Source organism: Apteryx rowi, unplaced genomic scaffold (assembly GCF_003343035.1).
Source record: "Apteryx rowi isolate R43461 unplaced genomic scaffold, aptRow1 scaffold_345, whole genome shotgun sequence".
Lineage (NCBI taxonomy): Eukaryota > Metazoa > Chordata > Aves > Apterygiformes > Apterygidae > Apteryx > Apteryx rowi.
In genome coordinates, this window is record NW_020449919.1 from 366000 (window position 1) to 385243 (window position 19244).

The 19244-nt window shown below is 32.9% G+C and overlaps 1 protein-coding gene across 1 annotated transcript in view; it reads left to right on the forward strand.

The window, feature by feature from the left end:
- Positions 1-13436, forward strand: part of KIAA0825 (KIAA0825 ortholog) — a 160588-nt gene extending 147152 nt beyond the window's left edge. The window contains exon 24 of the mRNA XM_026072634.1: positions 13360-13436. Coding sequence (XP_025928419.1) covers positions 13360-13405 — 46 coding nt within the window. The 3' untranslated portion in view covers positions 13406-13436. The remainder of the gene's footprint in view (positions 1-13359) is intronic.
- The last annotated feature ends 5808 nt before the right edge of the window (positions 13437-19244 follow it).

A 19244-nucleotide genomic window follows, 5' to 3' on the forward strand; every position in this document is an offset into this window, starting at 1 on the left:
CTAATAAAGACTGTGACAGCTGAATTTAAATACAACCAAATTCTTCCCACTAAAGTGTTAATAAAATTAACAATAAAAAAGTATAATGATTTCTCTTCGGATAATTACATGGGTAATTTAACAGCACATTTGGATAAAAACTGAAAGCATTTGTATGATATATAGTTAAACCTCTGTAAATGGTATATAGAAAATCAAAGACTTTCTTATTATTTCTAAAGTACAAAAGAAATCTTTAAAAATGTTAAGTAGTGCCACCTCTTAAAGTAAATTTTTTCTTTCTTTTCTATCTCATACTTTAAACATCACATCAGTTAATATTTCATGTAGAGTTATTGTCAGACAATTCAATAGAAACAACATTTCATATACTTACTAGTCTGAAAGTAAGAAGCATAAAGACAAATGTCTGTTTTCTTCTGTGGCTCATCGTGGGAAAATGGTTGTTGCATAAGAAATTTTGATGCAATATTTTCACCATTAAAAAAACCCTGTATTTGAATGTTTTTGAGTTTTTTGTTTCCAATAGTTAAATTATATATATGACTTTGGAAGAGAAATATGCTACAATGACTTTACAGGCATTCTCTTCTAAAAGGAAGAAGCCACAATTTTAAGTGCAAACTAAATTTCCGTTATTACGGTAACACAGTATTAAATATCGTTGGTACTTTGATGACTTTGTGTACACTGGTCATCAGATGCTATGATTGTACCAAGTGCAGAAATCAAGTTGGTCTGGTAGATGTTCCTTAATTCCTATTTTTGAAAAGGTCTTTCTCTTGCCTTGCATCTTATTTCTGTAACACCAGGTTATTTCTTTGCATTCTAGTCTGTGGGTTTTTTTAGTAAAATTGTTTTATTTGGGGATGTGACTTTTTTCTGTTCTTTCAAATAATTATATTGTTGAAGAAGCATGGTCATAGTTAAATCTGTATAAGGCTAACTTATGCCAATACAGTTTTTTCATGTTTGTAGTGAAAGCATCTCTGTACTGATATGATTGTATCTACTCTGCGCTTTTTTTGTCATTTTAACAATGGCAAATAGGCAAGAATATAATATGGAGTCTGATTCTTCTTGCCTTTATTATTTTCCTTTTCCAAGTCTTTTGGGATTCTGTTGCACTGATTTTTTTTTTTTCCTGGAATCTTCTTTGGTTTGAGAGAAGATGTGGGTGTCTCAGGAATTGAACTGATTTTAGTACATTTCCAAATGGTAATGGGAAAGGAGTAGAATGTGCACATTTTCCTTTTTTTTATTTCCTTTTAAAAATCTGAGTCAATCATCATTGTCCAAGTAAATCCCRAATCAGAGAAGCTTCTCCTGAGTAAAGATTGTGAATTAAACTTTATCTGATTTGCACATCATAGCTTTTACCGTCTTTACATTTTCACTTTACAATAATAAATAGACCTGCAAATAAGGAGTCTTTTAATGTTTGCATTCAAACTGTCTGTTCAACACAGACAGGCTTGTACTCTCTTTACTTGCTGTATGCTGGTGCCATTTAAAAGCACTAACTTTTTTCCAAAGTGATTTTTTTTTTCACAGAGAACCAGAGTAATTAATGTGTTGTCTYTCATTATAAATGGGAACACATAAATACTTTTGGTAACTAGATCATTCAGGGAATTTGTTTCCATGGTCTTTTAGTTCCAAGACTATAAAACTTCTATTTAAATCAATCCAATAAAGATTATATTTAACAGTAGTAAACTCTTGTTATTAAAAATGTGGTTTTGCTGTTCTCATCATATATTGAAATAGTTTAACATAGCCTTTATGGAGCAACTGAGTTTAAGAAGCTGTTATAAGAATATATTTGGATTTTAAACATCAAAATGAGCCTGGATAGAGGGTGATTGTTTACTTTTAATGTCAAGGTCACCCTGCACAATGTTGCTTGCTAAGTAAAGACAAGCTCCAAATCAATCTCTAAAAATTCATGCTCTTGTTCTTGAAGATATTAAGATTTTTAAGAATATAAATTTGAATAGTCTATTAAATCTGATCAGTATCAGTAAACTAGAGGGTGACCTAATAACTATCATTTTAAAGGTTGTCTTCTTTGAAAAAAAAATGCTTGCTTTTACTAATGATTATACATAAACTACTGATATGTGCTATCATGAACTACTGGATGTGCACTATTAGTGTGAGCTAATAGTATCACACTACTATTAGTATCACACTACTATTAGTGTGAACTAAATACTAGAACAGAATGAAATGCAGTCCTGTGGTGTTTGTTAACAAAATTTGCCCTGAAGTGTTTTTATTGTAACTCTGTATTTTCAATATTCTACAAAAAAAGTCTCAACTTCTTATCAATACATGGAGAGAGATGTGTCTACTTTTTATACTCTGTTAAAAAATTCTACTCAATTATGAGTATAATAATATTAACAACTGTCTTTAAGAAGCAAACCACAAAAGATGATGTTGCATTATTTTATGCTTTAATTCTTTAGAGCTGTTAAAGGGAGATATCATGTAGATAAAAAATAGTACTTCATATTAAGTCTTTATTTTCTGTCAGGTATATAGGTTTAAATTATGCTTTAAAATTTTTTCCAAAGTGTATCTTCTCCCTTATTCCTACTCAGCATATGAAGTTGCATGCTAATTGTGCGCAAACTTCAGAATGTAATATAGGAGAGGTCCAATTTGTCAGATTTTCTTTATTTATCCTGATGTTTCCTCTGTCTGTAAGAACTGGTAATGTGTTGAGATACTTTTTTAATATATTTAAGCCACTGTGGCTTCAATAATATTACTATTCAAAAGTTGATATGCATTATCTCTAAGTGTGTGTTTATTTAACAAGAATTTAGTTCTCCAAAATGTCTTTGATGTAAAATAGATGGTTCTAAATTTGAATTATGACTTTCAGTAATATATGAAAGAAGTGACTATACTTTTAAAGGACTTTATAGCATATTAGGAAAAAGAACATTAAAAAACTACAGTCCAGTTATATATTTCCATATATTCACAAAATAGATCAAAAAAGTATGGTGCTGTGTTGTGCAACTTTGCATATTTCCAGAAAATTGTGTTAGTTGCTGGTGCTCTTTTGGTCATGCTCTCAGTGCACGTATGTGGGTATTGAGGTGTCTAGGCAGTAGAGCACTTGTTTGAARTAGCTCCAAAATTACTGATCAGGTGAGCCATTAACAATTTTTGTCCTTCACTATTTTCTTAGTAGGCTCTCACAGTAGCAGTATTTTAGCAGTAATTCTGTGTAAACAGAGAATTAAAATGAACAGCGTGACATGGAAAACGCACAGAAACATAGCAGGAATGTAAGTAATAAATATTTCCAAACATCACTTTATGAACCTGAGGTCTCCCAACCTTGCTTTAGTAATGGGAAAAGATTTGTTGGGAGAGATGTGAGTTCTTGCAATCAGGTATACAGTGTATGTGTAGCAAGCAGAGGAGAGGAGATAGGCCCCAAAATGCCTAGCTAAGGCCCTGGTTGTTCTAACACTCTTTAATGAAACAGAAAGACAATTGTTTTAACAGAAATTCAGAAACGTAGCCTTATGAAAACTTGTTTTTGTCATGCCTCGTGAAAACTCTCTCATTCAGGCTCTCAGTCTTGCTCCAAAGATCTTAGTAAGACCTGTCTTTTGTATTATGTCCAGGAATACTTTACTGAACACCATTACTGACAAAAGGGAGAAACAAGTCCTGGAATATTAGAGTCCATACAGACAAAATCATGCCATTTGCTTCCTTTTTTTGTGAGAAAGGAGATCCTTCTCAGGTGTTTCTCTGCCATACTGGAGCGACTGCAACTCACAGAAAGGTAGTTCTCAAGTAGGCCAGACCGAGATCATAGTCAACACTTTAAGCTCATCTGGAGACCAGAGGCATTCATGATGGTTCCAGAACTTCTGATAAGCATAAACTCTGTTCATTAGGTGAACTGATGCTTGCTGCAACTGAAAATTTTCTGGTTGTTTTATGTTATAGCCACAAGCTGAAATGTGTTCTCCAGCTGTCTCCTTCCACAACCCTCCAATGTTGTTTCAAACATGCAGAAACTCCCTGTTCAGAATAAATCGTACATACACGACTCAGGCTAAAGCCAGGCTCATTTTTTTTGGTCCAGTCCCCATTTCAACTCAACCTTATTTGAAGCATTAACCTATGTTAAACAAARACAAGCGAAAGATGCATGATTGTATGTCATACGTCTTTCAAAGATACATGATCAGTGCCAACAGCAGATGTTCCTTTCCTACTAATAACCTTCTAAAAACTCCATGTGTGCATTGAAGAATAACAGTAACAGAATGGCATTTTATGGGAACCCAGACTTGAGACCTCTCCAGGAAAAGGAGCAATTGCAATTGCTCTCAGACGCTTAAAAACTAAACATGCTCTCAAAGACTCAAGTCTTCCTCAAGGTCTTTCAAGACTTTCTCAAAGAGTAACGTGTAAGATTTATAAAGAACAGTTCTCTTCATTCTTGCCAACATTTGCAAACAGGCAGACAGAGACTCAAACAACTGCGTTGAATGTATGTGACAGACACAGTAATAATTTCATGGACACTTGTTCTATGTGTATCATAGAGTTCTTCAACCTCTATCTGTAGAGCCTTCAAACCAAAATTGTCATAGATCCAGGTTATCTAGGACATTTCAGTATATTGAAGTTTGGCTCAAAGATCATTCTCCAGCATCATGCTCAGAACAGAATGGTTTGATACTAACTGGTCCAAATTAACCAGTTTCAGTCGTTAACTTTCTGAGCAAAAAAGAGTCACTGATAGTCACCTAGCAAAGGGTACTGCTTTTCCCTATTRCCTGTCTTACCAACCAGGAGAGGTAATAGAACGGGTTTGTGTGATTAATTTTTCGGAGTGTCTTCATTATTAGTAAACATTTCTGGTAGAAATCTAGCAGCTTATGAGGTCTTTATTTTCTCAAGACCATGTTTTAGTTTATTTTACAGCAGTGTGAAGGAGTATCTTTAATGCTTTTAGAAATATAAATGTTGTCAGCTTATTTTATTAATGCTTACATCAGTGAGGAATGCATTTCTTCTGCAGGAACTATGCTCATTATACCATGATCATTTAATTCTTTCATCAATTTATTTTAATTGTTTTTGCAAGTGGTTTTCAAGCAACAGAAATAAATCTTATTACTCTTTGTACCTCTAAGAATTATTTTGTTCTTAAACTTCTTCAGAACTCATGTGTGTTCCCTCTGGCCTTGATGAATTGCTAATTTTTTAGTTTTCCAGTTTAAACTCTTCTGACACTATAATCTTTTGATGATACCCACTCTGCTTCATCTACTGAAATGGAGCTTGATGCATTTTTCCTCCTGCAGAATGTAGAATTGCATTATACTACAATCACCATTGCTTGGTTCTCAGCTATTATTAATTTTTGTATCAGCTTCTTGTATTTAATTAGATTAAATTAACAACAGCTTTTCCTTTTATTTGCTCTACAGCATATTCTTCTACAACATAATGCCTGAAAGCGTTGAGACATTGTACTTCCAAACTTTCTACCACTCTGTTATTGGACCATTTTATATGAAAATACCTAAAATCTTTCTAATAACTGTCTTGTTACACTTTATCTCCTTGGACTGTCTCTTTTGTGTATTCATTATCCTTCTTTGTAAATCTGGATTTGGTAGGCTAATTCTAGAAGCATGTGTATTCTTGAAGTTTTGAGTGTCTATCCATAGAGATTTAACAAGAATGATTTTCAGTTTGTGAAATTTGTTAGTCTTATCATACTATATGTTCACCTTTTTGATGTCTGTCCATTTTATGTAGTTTTTAGATGGGAATTTGCTCGCCCATCAGTGAACTATTCCATTATGATTCTGTAATACCTTTTATGTCAAGGCTGTATATTTGGTTTGGGATCTCCCTTTTTTCTTCCCCTGCGTGTATAGATGTTTGTAGAATATGGACAGATGGCTGTTTTGTTTTTCTTTTCTATTTTTATACCACTCCTGAATTTTACATTGCTCACCCTACAGTCCATACTGTTCCTAAATGTATTTTTCTTCTTTTTATAACAGTCTCATTTACAGTGTTTAGGAGAGAACTCTTTCATTTTGTGATGGCCTTTTCAACACTTTTTCTACTGTGTTTTGTTAACTTTGTCAAATTTAGTTTTCTCACTTTAATCTGTCCTTGCTGTGATATGCAGAGTTTTCCTACATGGGGATTAATGAGTGATTAATCTTTTTATTCCATACTAAAACATAATCCTGAAACAGCTTATTCACATACTTAATCTACTGAGTTGTCTCTGTGAATTCAATACAATAACTTGAATTCAACATGTTAAACTAGATTGCGTGTTTGCAGTTCTGGGGCCTGAGAAAGAGACATCTTGTAAGAATTAGCAGTGGTGTTTTTTGACTGTTTGTCTAGTGGTTCTCTGTCTGTGGTCTACAGACAACTGTTGTTCTGCCCCACAGCACATAGTCCGTAGCCTGTCTGTATCAGTATAGTAAAAATACAGGCTACAGTAATTGTTATTAAAATTTGAATAATAGTTTTTATGGGGACCTACTAGTTAATTTGAAGGTACAATAGTCTTTTGATCTATAAAGTAGTATTTAAAGAAGTGATTCCCTATATCTTAAGGAATATATCCTGAAGTGCTTTGTTTTCATCTGAAGTAAATATTTTGTTGAATTTTTTTTTTTAATATGAAAACATTTAATAGTAAACATTTACTCTTTTGGTCAGTGTATCAGCTATTGTTTTGAAACTCCAATTATTAGAACAAGTGAAAAATGGAGCTTAAACAACATATTAGTTTCTCCTGCTGGTTTAGGAATTGGCAAAGTCATGGTTTCACAAAGATGATATCAAATATTCCTGTGGCTAATGTAATAAAAGAATTTAAATGAGTTTTTCCTTCTGTATTCTGGAATAAGGGAAAAAGGGATGATGACTTGAGGATCATTTTTCTTTTGCTTAAAATACTGTTCTCATAGTTTATTAAAATGATAAATAATAAGACTGAAATGTAAAACAAGCTTTGGTATAACTGATTTAATTTTAAAAGAGCTGGGAAGTTATAGGGAGTGTGTGCTCTGTGAACTGAGTATTTTTTTCTTTAATGACATTTTCTCAGCATCCGATAATAACATAAAAATAAAGCTTTTAGATCTTTTGGAGCAGACTTGTCAAGTTCTCAGTGGCATCTTTTAATTGTGAAAACTAAAGGTATGCTTTAAGTCTCCTGCATTAAGCATCTGTATCAAGGTCTCTGCATGCTTATTTTTCTCTGTAGTTTTAGATGTGTGGGAGCATTTATTCAGTGTCCTTTTTATATTCAAAATGAGCCAGCTTCTGTCTCAAAAGTGTCTTATTGTCATGATGTCACTGCATCTCAAGATTTGTGACCTTTTGCTCCATATGGATTCATGGAAGACCATGTTGTGTTTTTGCAGACTAGATTGCTTTTGTCCCCCCGCTAGGGGGTATCAAAGCCTTTTGGACTAAAGTTTTACATACTGGTAGGTTTGGAAATAAATAAATAAATAAATACATGAAATAAAAATAATATTCTAAAAGTACTCAACAAAAACTAAAAGTACCCAACAAAGAAACAAATATGAAGTTTATATATAATAGGGACCGCCAGATGTCKCAAAGGCATCATTGATGAAGCATTTTTTTATCAAAAATGTGGCACTTATATGAGGAATAGTAGTATTGTGTTTGAGAGTTGCAGAGGCCATAACAGGTCAGTGAAATGTCCTTCAAACATTTGATTTTTACTTTCGAGAACAGGCCACGGTGAAAAGATAACCACATATCTGACATTGACGTTACTACCATTTAGACAACCGATGCAATTGCCTTAGTCAGTGGGATCAATCAGACCTTTATTACTTTGAAAACCACATAAAAGATTGTTTTGTTTTTTCATTGAAAATAAAGGTTTTGAACTTCATCAGATCACAAACTTCTAAATGTAAAATTATTATAATGCATATATAAAAAGTTTTATTTTCTCCTTGCTCCTTTAAAAGTTGAATGCTATAGAAAACATTAAAAAGCATAACAAGTAGTCTTGAAAGAATTTGAGCTGAGTTGAACAGTATGCATAAATTGGCAGTTTAACAAGCAGAACTTGGAAACAAGCATTTGATGATTGATTTTTTATTGAGACAGAATGAGAATGATAGTGGATAAAGCGATTTTCCTTATTGAGAGAAAATATAGTGTTTTTCAACATGTCTTCAGTATGAATGGAAGCCCTGTCAAAAAAACTGAGCAACACATAATATCTTTTAAAAGGTAAATTAACATAAGTATATCACTTAGTTTATGGATCAAATTTTACACTTGTCAGTTTTATTCATAATGTCATAAAGTTTATATTATAAAGATAGTGTTATTACCTTTGTTATGTCCTGGAAAAGCCTAATATTAACTGAGTTCATTGTAGAATTTAAAGTATATTCAGCTGAAGAAATGCCAGTGCAGAAAATTAAGTCCAAAATACATATTCATGTGCAGATCTTAGTCAAATCCCTAGTAATTTTAAGTACTTGAAATACATTATTCAACAAGTAACCTGCTGTATGTTTGTGTTTAATGGGCTCTGCTTGAGTATACGGAAGCTGTCAAGATAAAACATGGAACATGCATCATTCTAATTCAATTATGATTCTTCTTAAAAAATAAAATAAAATAAATGTTTGTCTGTGTGTGTATGTGTTGTACCTCGAAATTTGCAATCTTTATTGCTAAGTTTGGATTTGAATTTGTTTTGTATGATTCTTGTTAATCTCTCTGTTCCTCGGGTATATATATGCCACATACATACACATGCAACATATATTTATGTGTATATTCTGTTTATTCAAATGTTGAAGGTGTTCAAAATGTTAATTGAATTTACACTGAATGTGTATATGTATGCCTACATCCCTTTCTGCTTCCCCATGTTATACATCTAGATTCATGATATAGTTACACATATATGTATATGCATAAGTGTTATTAGAAATGTTAAATAGGATCTGGACTTTTCTCTAACTTGAAGTAAAATGCTTGTTGACAACTGATGTATGGGAGCAAATGCGCCTTTATCTCTAATTATGATTTCCTTGACATTTGTCTTTTATAATTGTGAGGTCATTTGAGTTCTTAACTTAATAGGCAGGGCACAGTTGCATAATACTCCACAGACACCATATTGTTTAACTCCATCTTCGAATTCCTTGCATTACGACTGGGAGAGGAGTTGGTCTGAGGGTTTTAAATGGGGATAATTTATATATGTGTGTGTTTGTGTACTGTGCTTATGAGTAACATACATAAGGAATGCTTTTGTGTTGTGTTCTAAGACTTTATGTATATTTAACCTTTAATTTAACTAGCAAGTTGTAAGATTTCCATAAAATATAGATGAGCTTTGAACTCACTGAATGTTATTGGTGTAGCACAATCAATCATTTCTAAAGGTTAATGGTGTTAAAAACAATGAGAACATATGTCTTATTTTTGATACTGTTATATTAGTAAAATTATTTAACATAGATAAGGAATTTGTATCCTCTCCTTTGTGTTAAATCAGGATTTACAGTTTTTGAATATCAGATTATAGGTTTTATTATCAAAGTTGAAGGGAGAAAAAGACAAATAAGTATTTATATAAACTTTTTTTTACTAGGAATAAGATAATTGATGATATGGAAGCCATGGCATCTTTCAGGAGCTAAGTAAATCTGAAATGTATTACAGTTTTTTGAAATGTTTCTACTTTTTCTCCATCCTGTTCTGCTATCTTTTAATAAAATATTACTTATATAGGTGTTATCCTAATTACATCATAGGCACAATTCCTCAATGAAATAAAAAGTCAATATTTGAATGACAGTGGTGGAGGGGCATAGGATTTCAAATGGTAAAAACCTGCTGTGGTAACAAAGACTGAATCAATCCCTATGTTGCATAGCTTCCTGATCATATCTTTAAGCCTGATAGTAACAAAGAATATTTATTTGTTGCCAAGCTATTGGAGGATTTATTTCTGAACTCAAATCCCAATTATCAAGAAAATTGCATCCTCTTTATCTCACAGAAGGGTTTACTGCACCATAGCATATTTGGTTATTTGGTACTATAATATTGTTACCTTGCTTGAAACACATGGTCTCTCTTGATATACAAGAAAAAAACTGAATCCATTTCAATAAATTAATAGGGATGAGAATCCCAATCCATCGTTCTTTTCAGAGGTTCGCATACATTGTAATGAAATGCATTAGGAGTTTTCTTCACTTGAAATCCAAATGAGACCCATTTTGGCTCACACCCTTGACAGTCTCTTTTATAAGCACTGCTGTCTCCTGTTCATGTGTGGGCTTAGTAAAATGCTTCCTTTGTAAGATGCACAGAGACAATATAATGCCATGAAAGACGAAGGTGTCAAAACACAAAGTTAGAGGCAATCTAATCAATGCCTCCTGATTTAGCCTTTGAAGGCTCTCTTCATTAAAACTCTTTAATTGTGAGGCTTATCTTGAGGTAGAGCTGTTACTTAATATTTTTCAATGTCATTCTTTGGACAGTCATTTGTACCTTTTAAACGTAATTTCAATATTCATTGTTTAGTAAATTGGATGCCTTGTTAGCAGTAGTGGTGGTATGAATGACTTGCATTCAAGTGATTGAAGGTAATAGTGTATAAATGCTTGGTTCTCTCCCCCCAAAGTTTAATGTGTTTTATTTCTATGTATGTCATTATAAAATATATGTTTTTCATTATGAGCCTTTTTATTTTTATGTATAGGATTGTAGGTTAGACTATTTAAAAACTATGAATAAAAAATGAACCCTATCTGATTTTTTTTAACAATTTTTAAAATTTTCATATTCAGCTTAAGCATTGTGAGTTCTATGTAAGTGGTGAAAAATGCGATCTCAGATTACATTATTCTTCTAAATAAATTCCGAAAAGATGTGAGATAAAAAAAAATAGCACATAGACTTTTCTTCACAAATGTTCATAAAGTTTGTAGTGGTTGCTGGAAAGCAACTTCTTGAAAGCAGTGGAAAACAAAGCGTGTCTGAAAGCACATAATTTGGAAAGTGCTTTTAAAAGAAATACTTATTTTCTATCTGAAAACTGCCAACATAAAAATAAGTGAAAGCCTACAATACAACTCATCTTCTTTTGTTCATGAGCTAGATATATATTTTTTTAAAGATAATATATATACTGTGGTGAATTGTACTGTAGGACCACATGTATATGCATGTATGTGATATCAGTAAATGTATTTCTGTATTACAGTATCTGTTCATAGTCTTATTAAAAATTTGAAAGATTTACTGGAAAATAAACATTGCATATTTTTATAATCTCCCATAAAACCCAGATCTATTTCATCCCCTTGAAATATCTGGAAAGCTAAAGCCATCTGATGTCCCCAGTATAATTGTTAACAATAAAAAATAGTATAAACATGTAGAAAAACAAAAAGATGAAGGCTATAGAATTTATTGCAGAAATCCTTGAAAATGAAATAAGAATTGAAGCAACTTTGACCTGATTTTTTTAAATGACTAGTGTGGTGAGTACAGCTGCTCTAGCTTAGTAATTATTTGTGTTAGGTTGTTTTTGAGTCCCATATGTATAGGAGCTCCAGGCCCAACTACCTCATTTGCTGGCACACAAACAGATTCTTCCAGGTGCTGAAAATTAAATTTTAATATATTATTTAAATATTAAGAGAATTACAGTTTCAGTAATTTTACTGCTACAGCTGGAGTGCAAAGTGTGGCTCTACGCTATAGATGTTGTTGCATAGTCTACCAGAAAGAAAATTCACATTGGTTTTAAATACTTTGAAGAAAGTAAATGTTTGATGTCATATTAAAAATATTTGATATACAGTGTTTTTTAAAAATATTGTGTGGATCTTGGCCTGTTTTTAGAATAAGATTTTAAAATCTTAAATTGCAGTTTATATGAATTTGCATTATAAAATAGATACAAGTTTAAAAAATAGTAAAGGAAAACCTAGTTACCATTGTGCTGAGGGCTTGAGTAAGGCAACAGTTCCAGAATGCTGTTAAGCAGATGGTAAACCTAAAACATGTATTTAATTACCTTAATATCAACTTAATATATTTTCTGGATTAAAGTTCAGGCATGTAACTTTAGTGCATTTAATCGCATGCGTAAGCACTTTGCTGAATTGGAGATATGAGCCCTTTCTCAGGTTTTAAAAAGAATGCTTGGAGCCGGTTGTCTACCTTACAACAAAGTTTTACCCTGAAAAATATTAGAAAGGCTATCATAAAAGGGTTAAGTTTTAGGTAAGCTGTAAGAAGGCATAATTGCACTAGTTGACAATACTATACACTTAAATATATTTTTAATTACAAGATTTTTCTTTGATGCCCATGCCTTCCTATCATTTTGGTGTACTTTTAACTATTCTTGGAATGATCAACAACATCCAAGTGCAAATATGTATTAAGCACACTTGGAATCTACTTCTGAGGTTTTTTCCTGTTTTAAAAAATTAATATAACTGAATGTAAATCATGTCCTGGTAACACTGCTATTCTACCTAGATTGGCAGTTAACAGGCCAGTCATCTAAGAGTGATATCCCATGTAGTTCTCTAGTCTTCCAACAAATATTGCAATCCAGAATCTTTATACTGTGACATTAAAGAATTAATTAATTTATTGAGTTTTCACTGTGCATCAGTGGAAATCAGTGGCTCACTGGAATTACTTCAGTACGGCACAACGCTCAGTTTTACCTGGTGAACTTTATTTATACTGTTTAAAATCTATCCTTTTTAAAAGGACCTTAAGCAGGACTGTGTTGTCAGCAATCTGCACTCAAAGCATCATTTAATGTCATTCCTTACTGTCTGAATTTGAAAGGTTGTTTAGGTGAAATTAATTCAGGTATGGATTTAAATTCTCCACTTGTAAAGGGAAGGGTTCTCCCTTTGTAAAGGGAAATTCTTCCCATTTGTTTTGATTATAGTACTGAACATTGATTGGGATTCATTTTAATAGTGAATGGATTCTATTGTGTCAAAATCATCACCCTGGCTCTTGTCCGTAGTCTGTCTCACTAAATCCATTGATCTCTGGATTAGATGATTTTTCTGAAGATAGGAAATAGGCTGTCTAGTCTTAGTGCAAAGTCTTGTTTAAGGCAAAAGTTATAGCAACTTCTAAAACACATTCTAATCCTCACAAAACATCTTTGGAAAAAAGTAAATTGCAGAGCTTTTATCTTAATTATGGAGTTGTGTTTCACGATGAATAGTTCACAGTTCCTATTACAGTAATATCTTCTATTTTTAATAGTTATGGAAATTCTTCAGCTGGAAAGTTCAAGATGGATCTGATTTAAAACAAAACACCAATATAAAATTAAAGAAAAGTCCAGAAAACAGAATCATCACCACATGTCCTGTAATCTTATGCTATCTATAAATCTAAATTTCTCTATCTATCCAGAGCCTTACATTTTTCTTCAAAACCTCCCATCTGTTTTTGTTTTAACTTTTACCATGATTTAAATATTTTTAATATTTGCTAAATGAAAAAATGTATTTTTGGTTTATGAATAATTAAGCGTCCATGTTTCCTGTAGATTGCACATTGATTTGTTTTGATATAGGATCAGTTTAAAGGTTTCTAATCTTCCATTGTATTTGAAATATAATGAACTATTGCTGTTAATATTTAGCATAAAGTATTTTTGAACAGTTCTTTTGACTGCTGTAAGGGATGTCTTCCCCTACTGATTCATTTTCTTGAAAAGGAGGAGTATGTGATTCAGACTTACAAAATATATAAGCAAGCTTATTTTCATGAAATAAATTATGATCTCATGTTCCTATTCAGATCCTGTCTCTTATGTGCTAGTAATGTTGCTGTTAGACTCTGTACCATGACAAGATAAATTTACCTGCTTTTCAAAATTGCATTGTTACAGACTGTGCTAGTGGGTTTATAGCAAAGCTCAGGGGGATGTGGACCCCTTTGCGTTACATGGTGGAATGTGTCTGCTCCTAGTCTGGTGGCAGGGAAGTTCTCACTTGCCTGCACAACTCTCCAATCTACATCAAGGCTGCATCTAGCCCTGGTGATGGGCTCTGATCATTATACAGTCAGATGGGTGTACCCTGCAATTTGATGAACCTTACTAATAAAGATAAAATAAATTACATTTTCTCTTCCACACTGTTAAGTATTATTAAAGTTTACATTGACCAGAAATTAGTTGTCTTATTGGGTTCGTTCTTGTAAGTGTTGCTTTGAAAGATAGTCACGTCACTGATTGCTTCATGCTGCTTGATGTTTTGCGAAATATTTCTGTTTGTTGATATAAAGCAATGTCTATTTAATTAAAAATACAGAACCTGTAATTCAATGCTATCAACAGACTATATAAAAAAATATAGAAATAAAAAGATGAAATTCACTATGCTTGAACGCATAACACTAGAGATTGTAAAGCAAGCACCACTTTATTAAATTAAAACAAAGTGATTTATAAATGTCACTTATGTCTTTTCTTAAGACAATAAAATAAAAAAAATAGCTGCATTAGGAATCTGTTTTGAGAACTGGAAATAAATTATCAAGGACAATTCCAGAGCCTAATTTTTATAATTTCACCGCTAGAAGACAATGAACTGCTAAAGCGGAAACCTCTGTTCCTAAATGAACTTTTACAATGGTGTGGGACTTTTTTTTTCATTTGATTTAATAGGAGATATTGCTGAACTGAAAACATGAGTCTAATGAACACAATAACAGCATTTCCCTGATTTCAATAAGGCCAGGATTTCATCTTGAGTGACAAAGTATGATTGAATTTTTACATTTAAAGTATGATGAAAATTGTATTTAAAACTATAGTGGGCATTTATAATATATTAAATTCTTTACCTGAATAAGCAGAATAGTTCTTTACATGAAAACAGGCAGAAGATGGGAAAGTGACATTTAAGAAAATATATAAATTATTTTCTTTTGCTTGCTTTCATGCATCACTAAATAGCATCTTGGGATCACAAATCCGTACTTAAGAATCCAACTTAATATAGTGGAAGAGGTTTCCTAAGTTTGTGTTCACCACGTTGTGATGTGTTCTGTGTGATTACAACCGTAGACTTCTTAAAACTCTCTCCCCCCTAATGAAGACTGCAGATATACTGTAGATTCAAGGGAAGTACTTAAATATAACCTCATTTCCCAGGGAATTCTTGAATTTTAACATGTAACTGAGTGCTAAGGTATAGGGGATTGACCCCTCACGATTGAACAAGTCTAATTGGAAGTAGCATAGAAGATGATAATATCAGTGGATTTCAATGTAGTGTAATTATATGTTGAAGCAGAACCCTTGAAACTCTATTACTGCACGTTGACAGGCAGTATCTTAAAAGCCAAAGTCAGGAAGCTAATTTCCAGGGAAAATAATAGCAGCAGATTAATGCAAAATATGTATTTTAATTACAAATCATCATAGCCTAATCATCTGTTTCTTTCTTGTCTTTTCTTTTTTTTCTGTTAGGTATTTTCTTTTCATTGTTTCCTTGTACTTCAAATGATAGCTTAAGAACTAAAATCCTGGCATTCTGAGATTGTAAGGGCCTACAAAACTTACGCTCAACATCTCTCCTTTTTTCGTGCTCAGTAATTAAAAATGGCTATGGGCATTTTTCATCCTTTGAGATTTACCAACTGCTATAGCATTTGTAGAAGGATTTCTTCACCTGCTTTTATATGGAATAACCAAATATCTGAGCAGCGTGAAGTATTTTAAAAAAAAAAAGGTATACCTCTAGGCTTCTCATCTTCAGCACATAGGAGGCTCCATCACTATTCCACCATTCTATTAATTTTGAAATCCTAAGAACAAAAGTCATTAATAAGTCTTTTGTAATGGATAAAAAAGAGAGATTCCTTTTTAGCATTTTTATGTCATCATGCCAGGCCTAGAAAATTAGCCTAATTTATTATTTAAAACACTGGTGGGATTCCTAATTGCATTCATCATTAGATATGACACGTTTAGAATCGAGAACCATATCCAGTGAGAATTTTCCGGTTTGAATTTTGAAATAAAAATATTTTTCAAGAGATCCCTAGCTATTGCTTGTTACCGTGGCAACAGTGCTATTTGCCTGAGAGCTCTGCCCGCTGCCAATGAGCGAGCGAGCGAGCAGCGTCAACTAAACATATGAATACATCAAAGACAAATTCATATGCTCAATCTGATCAGCTCAATTAATGTAAGAACAGAAGCTGAAGGGGGTTAAAAGAGGGCATCCATTCAGGATAGATGAAGCCCCTTTTAGCAGAATATATATGCCGGCCTTTTGGGGGAGGAATTTAGCACACTGTCAAAAACATTATCAGAAAAGGAAAGTACTAGGCCTCCTACACCTAACAGATATGAAGCTGTCAGACAAAGAATAGCACTATTCATTAAATGACACTTATTTTCTCCCACTTTACAAGAATACAGTGAACAAAACAAGCAGGGGAGCAGCTGAGAGAGACACTTTTTTCTTTTCCTGGTGATGACAGACATGCAGCAATTATGGTGATAACTAAGGAATACTAAACAAGAAGCCAGGCTCCATTCTGTTTATCACCTAAAATTTTATGTTACTAAATTTGCATGCAACTCTTGTTTTGTTTTATTATTTATGTCTAGGACAAATTAGATCCTTTTGTTTTTAACATGGTGCTTTCAGTTTGGTGAAGAGTGCCTCTAAACTATACACATTTGCTCGTTTTTCTTGTTAAATGGCCATATCAAGTTGAAGTGCTTTTGAAGTAAGAGACTTTTAAAGCACAACAAAACTGCTGTTACCAGTGGGGGGAAGAAAGAACATTAGTGTAATGGCGGTATTGTATATTACTTTTGCTGTACATAACTTAAAAGATACATCATGAAAAGTACAATTAATTCCTACCTTGCCTTTCAGAATACGGTACTCAGAACATGGTAAGACTTTATTATTTATCTTTATTCTTATTATCAGTGCAGTCATAGAAAGTTTGTAGACATTCTGTAAGTTTGTTTTATAGCAGGTAAAAGTGAGAGGGAGGTCCCACAAGGTTACTGGCTTTTACGAATCTTGTACTTAAACCATGATGATCTGATTTAAGGCCTATTATCAATCGCCTGCTACTTTTATCTGCATGATCATGGCCTGATTGATACTGACTTCGTAGCCATGTACTCCATAATATGCTGTCAGGGAATGCTGACAGCCGCAATGGAAGAACAATAAATGTGGGGCAGCAGTAATGTAAAGGTCCAGCCAGGCTGTATGAAAACTGATGGCTAAGATATTGGCTCCTATGTTACCATATATATCGGTCCCTTTGAGAATTTAGTTGGCGAGTGAATTAAAATGGTCTCCTGATACGTGGGGGGGGGGGCGGCAGGGAGGAGGAGATCTTCACYGAGAAAACCTGCAGATTGCGAAAACCTTGCATTACCCTCTATGTATAGACATAAAATTACTTTAAAAAAATCAAGAGATGTTGCTCCAAAAAGAGATGCAGAAAGATTACTGTACGGGACATATGTATATATGCGTGTGTGTGTGTGTATGTGTGTGTATACTGGTAAGCAGAAGTACATAATGTGACTAAATGTAGTATGACAGTTTAAACTTTCTCACAGGACATCTTTTTTAATACTCTGGCTAAGTTTTTAAAGGAACCTTTTGTTTTCCAGTTATTGTTACATGGTTCAATTATAATGAAGCAAGGAATTTGCAGTTGGCAATGTAATTAAATTCAAAAACCGTAATCTTACAACTTTTATTCAAAGACAACTTATAATGAGTTGAGCTGGTCCTTGATTTTGGCTAGAGCCTGTGACATACTGAATTCAGTGCTTTCTGTTTCACATTGTAAAAGTATGTAGATGTATGTCCACTGCTAAACTAAGGAAACTAGTAAAACAAAAATAAAGCAACAAATATCTACATTCATAATATAATATTATGTTCCTATGCGTTTAGTTTATAGTATTTTTGAGATGTTAATGACTTCAAGAAATTGCAGGCCTATGCAATAGACTATCTGTGTTTTAAAGAAACTAGAAAAGTATGTTTTCTTGCATTCTCTGCTCTTCCTACCAAATAAATAAATAACCCACAGGGGTAAAAATAGAATTTTACAAGTACTTGCCATTTTRTTAATTATTTTATTGTTTAAGAATACACACATTAACACTGAGGCCTATGTTAAGTTTCAATCCCAGTTTTATGAAAGATAAAAAATAGATTCCTTGCCTCAAAGAGATGACAGTCTGTGTTATAATTAGGTATTATGGTAAGGAATGTGTAAGAGAACAATAGTCCTTTAGAAATATACTTAGTTATTTTAATATCTTTTCACTGTAGTTGGGCTCAAAATAGCATCTTTTTCATCAAAACTAAAAATTAAAATATAAGTTTATAGTTTCGTATTGCAATTGCTAATAAATCTGTCTGTCTTTGAAAAAAACAAAACCAAAACCAAAAAAAGCCTTGCTCACATGCTGTAATTAAAATCTGCCATTATCTTGATACAATATGTTGAATGGTCATTCCTTTTACTTTTATTAAGATCTAAGGCCTTTCTACATGAGGCAATTCAAGTGCAATAAACTCAGAGGTGAATTCACAGAGCGCTGGCTAACTCCACACTAACTCCTTCGGTGAACACTTTTAGTTTGCAAAAACTGCTGTTTGTTTGCTCTAGCAATCTTGCACTTAGTACGTGTTGATGACAATGTGCACGTTTGATGTTAGTGCGGCATAGTTAGTATGCTATTATCAAAGTCCTGAGTTCATGATACACAGCTTTTTAATGTAGAGACAGTCATAGTTTGGGACTTTTTGGAGATTCTCCTTGTAAACATTGTAAAGCATAGGACTTACAGTATATTGATATATAATGTTTAGACACTCCTGAAGAAATGCAAAGATACTCAATATGACAGTGTACAAGAAGTTCAAAGGAAAGCTAAAGTGTAAAGTATTTCCAAGACTACCTGCAAACATGTAATCTGCTGATCAATGAAACCATAAGGCCAATTCCCTCCATCCTTAATCATGAAATTGGGTTCTTTGTCTTTAGTGTGATTAGTTGAATAAGGAAGGCAAATGAAATAATTTGATTTAAATGCTGCAGTGGTGGTCTTTCTTGTACATTGGGATAATCAGTAT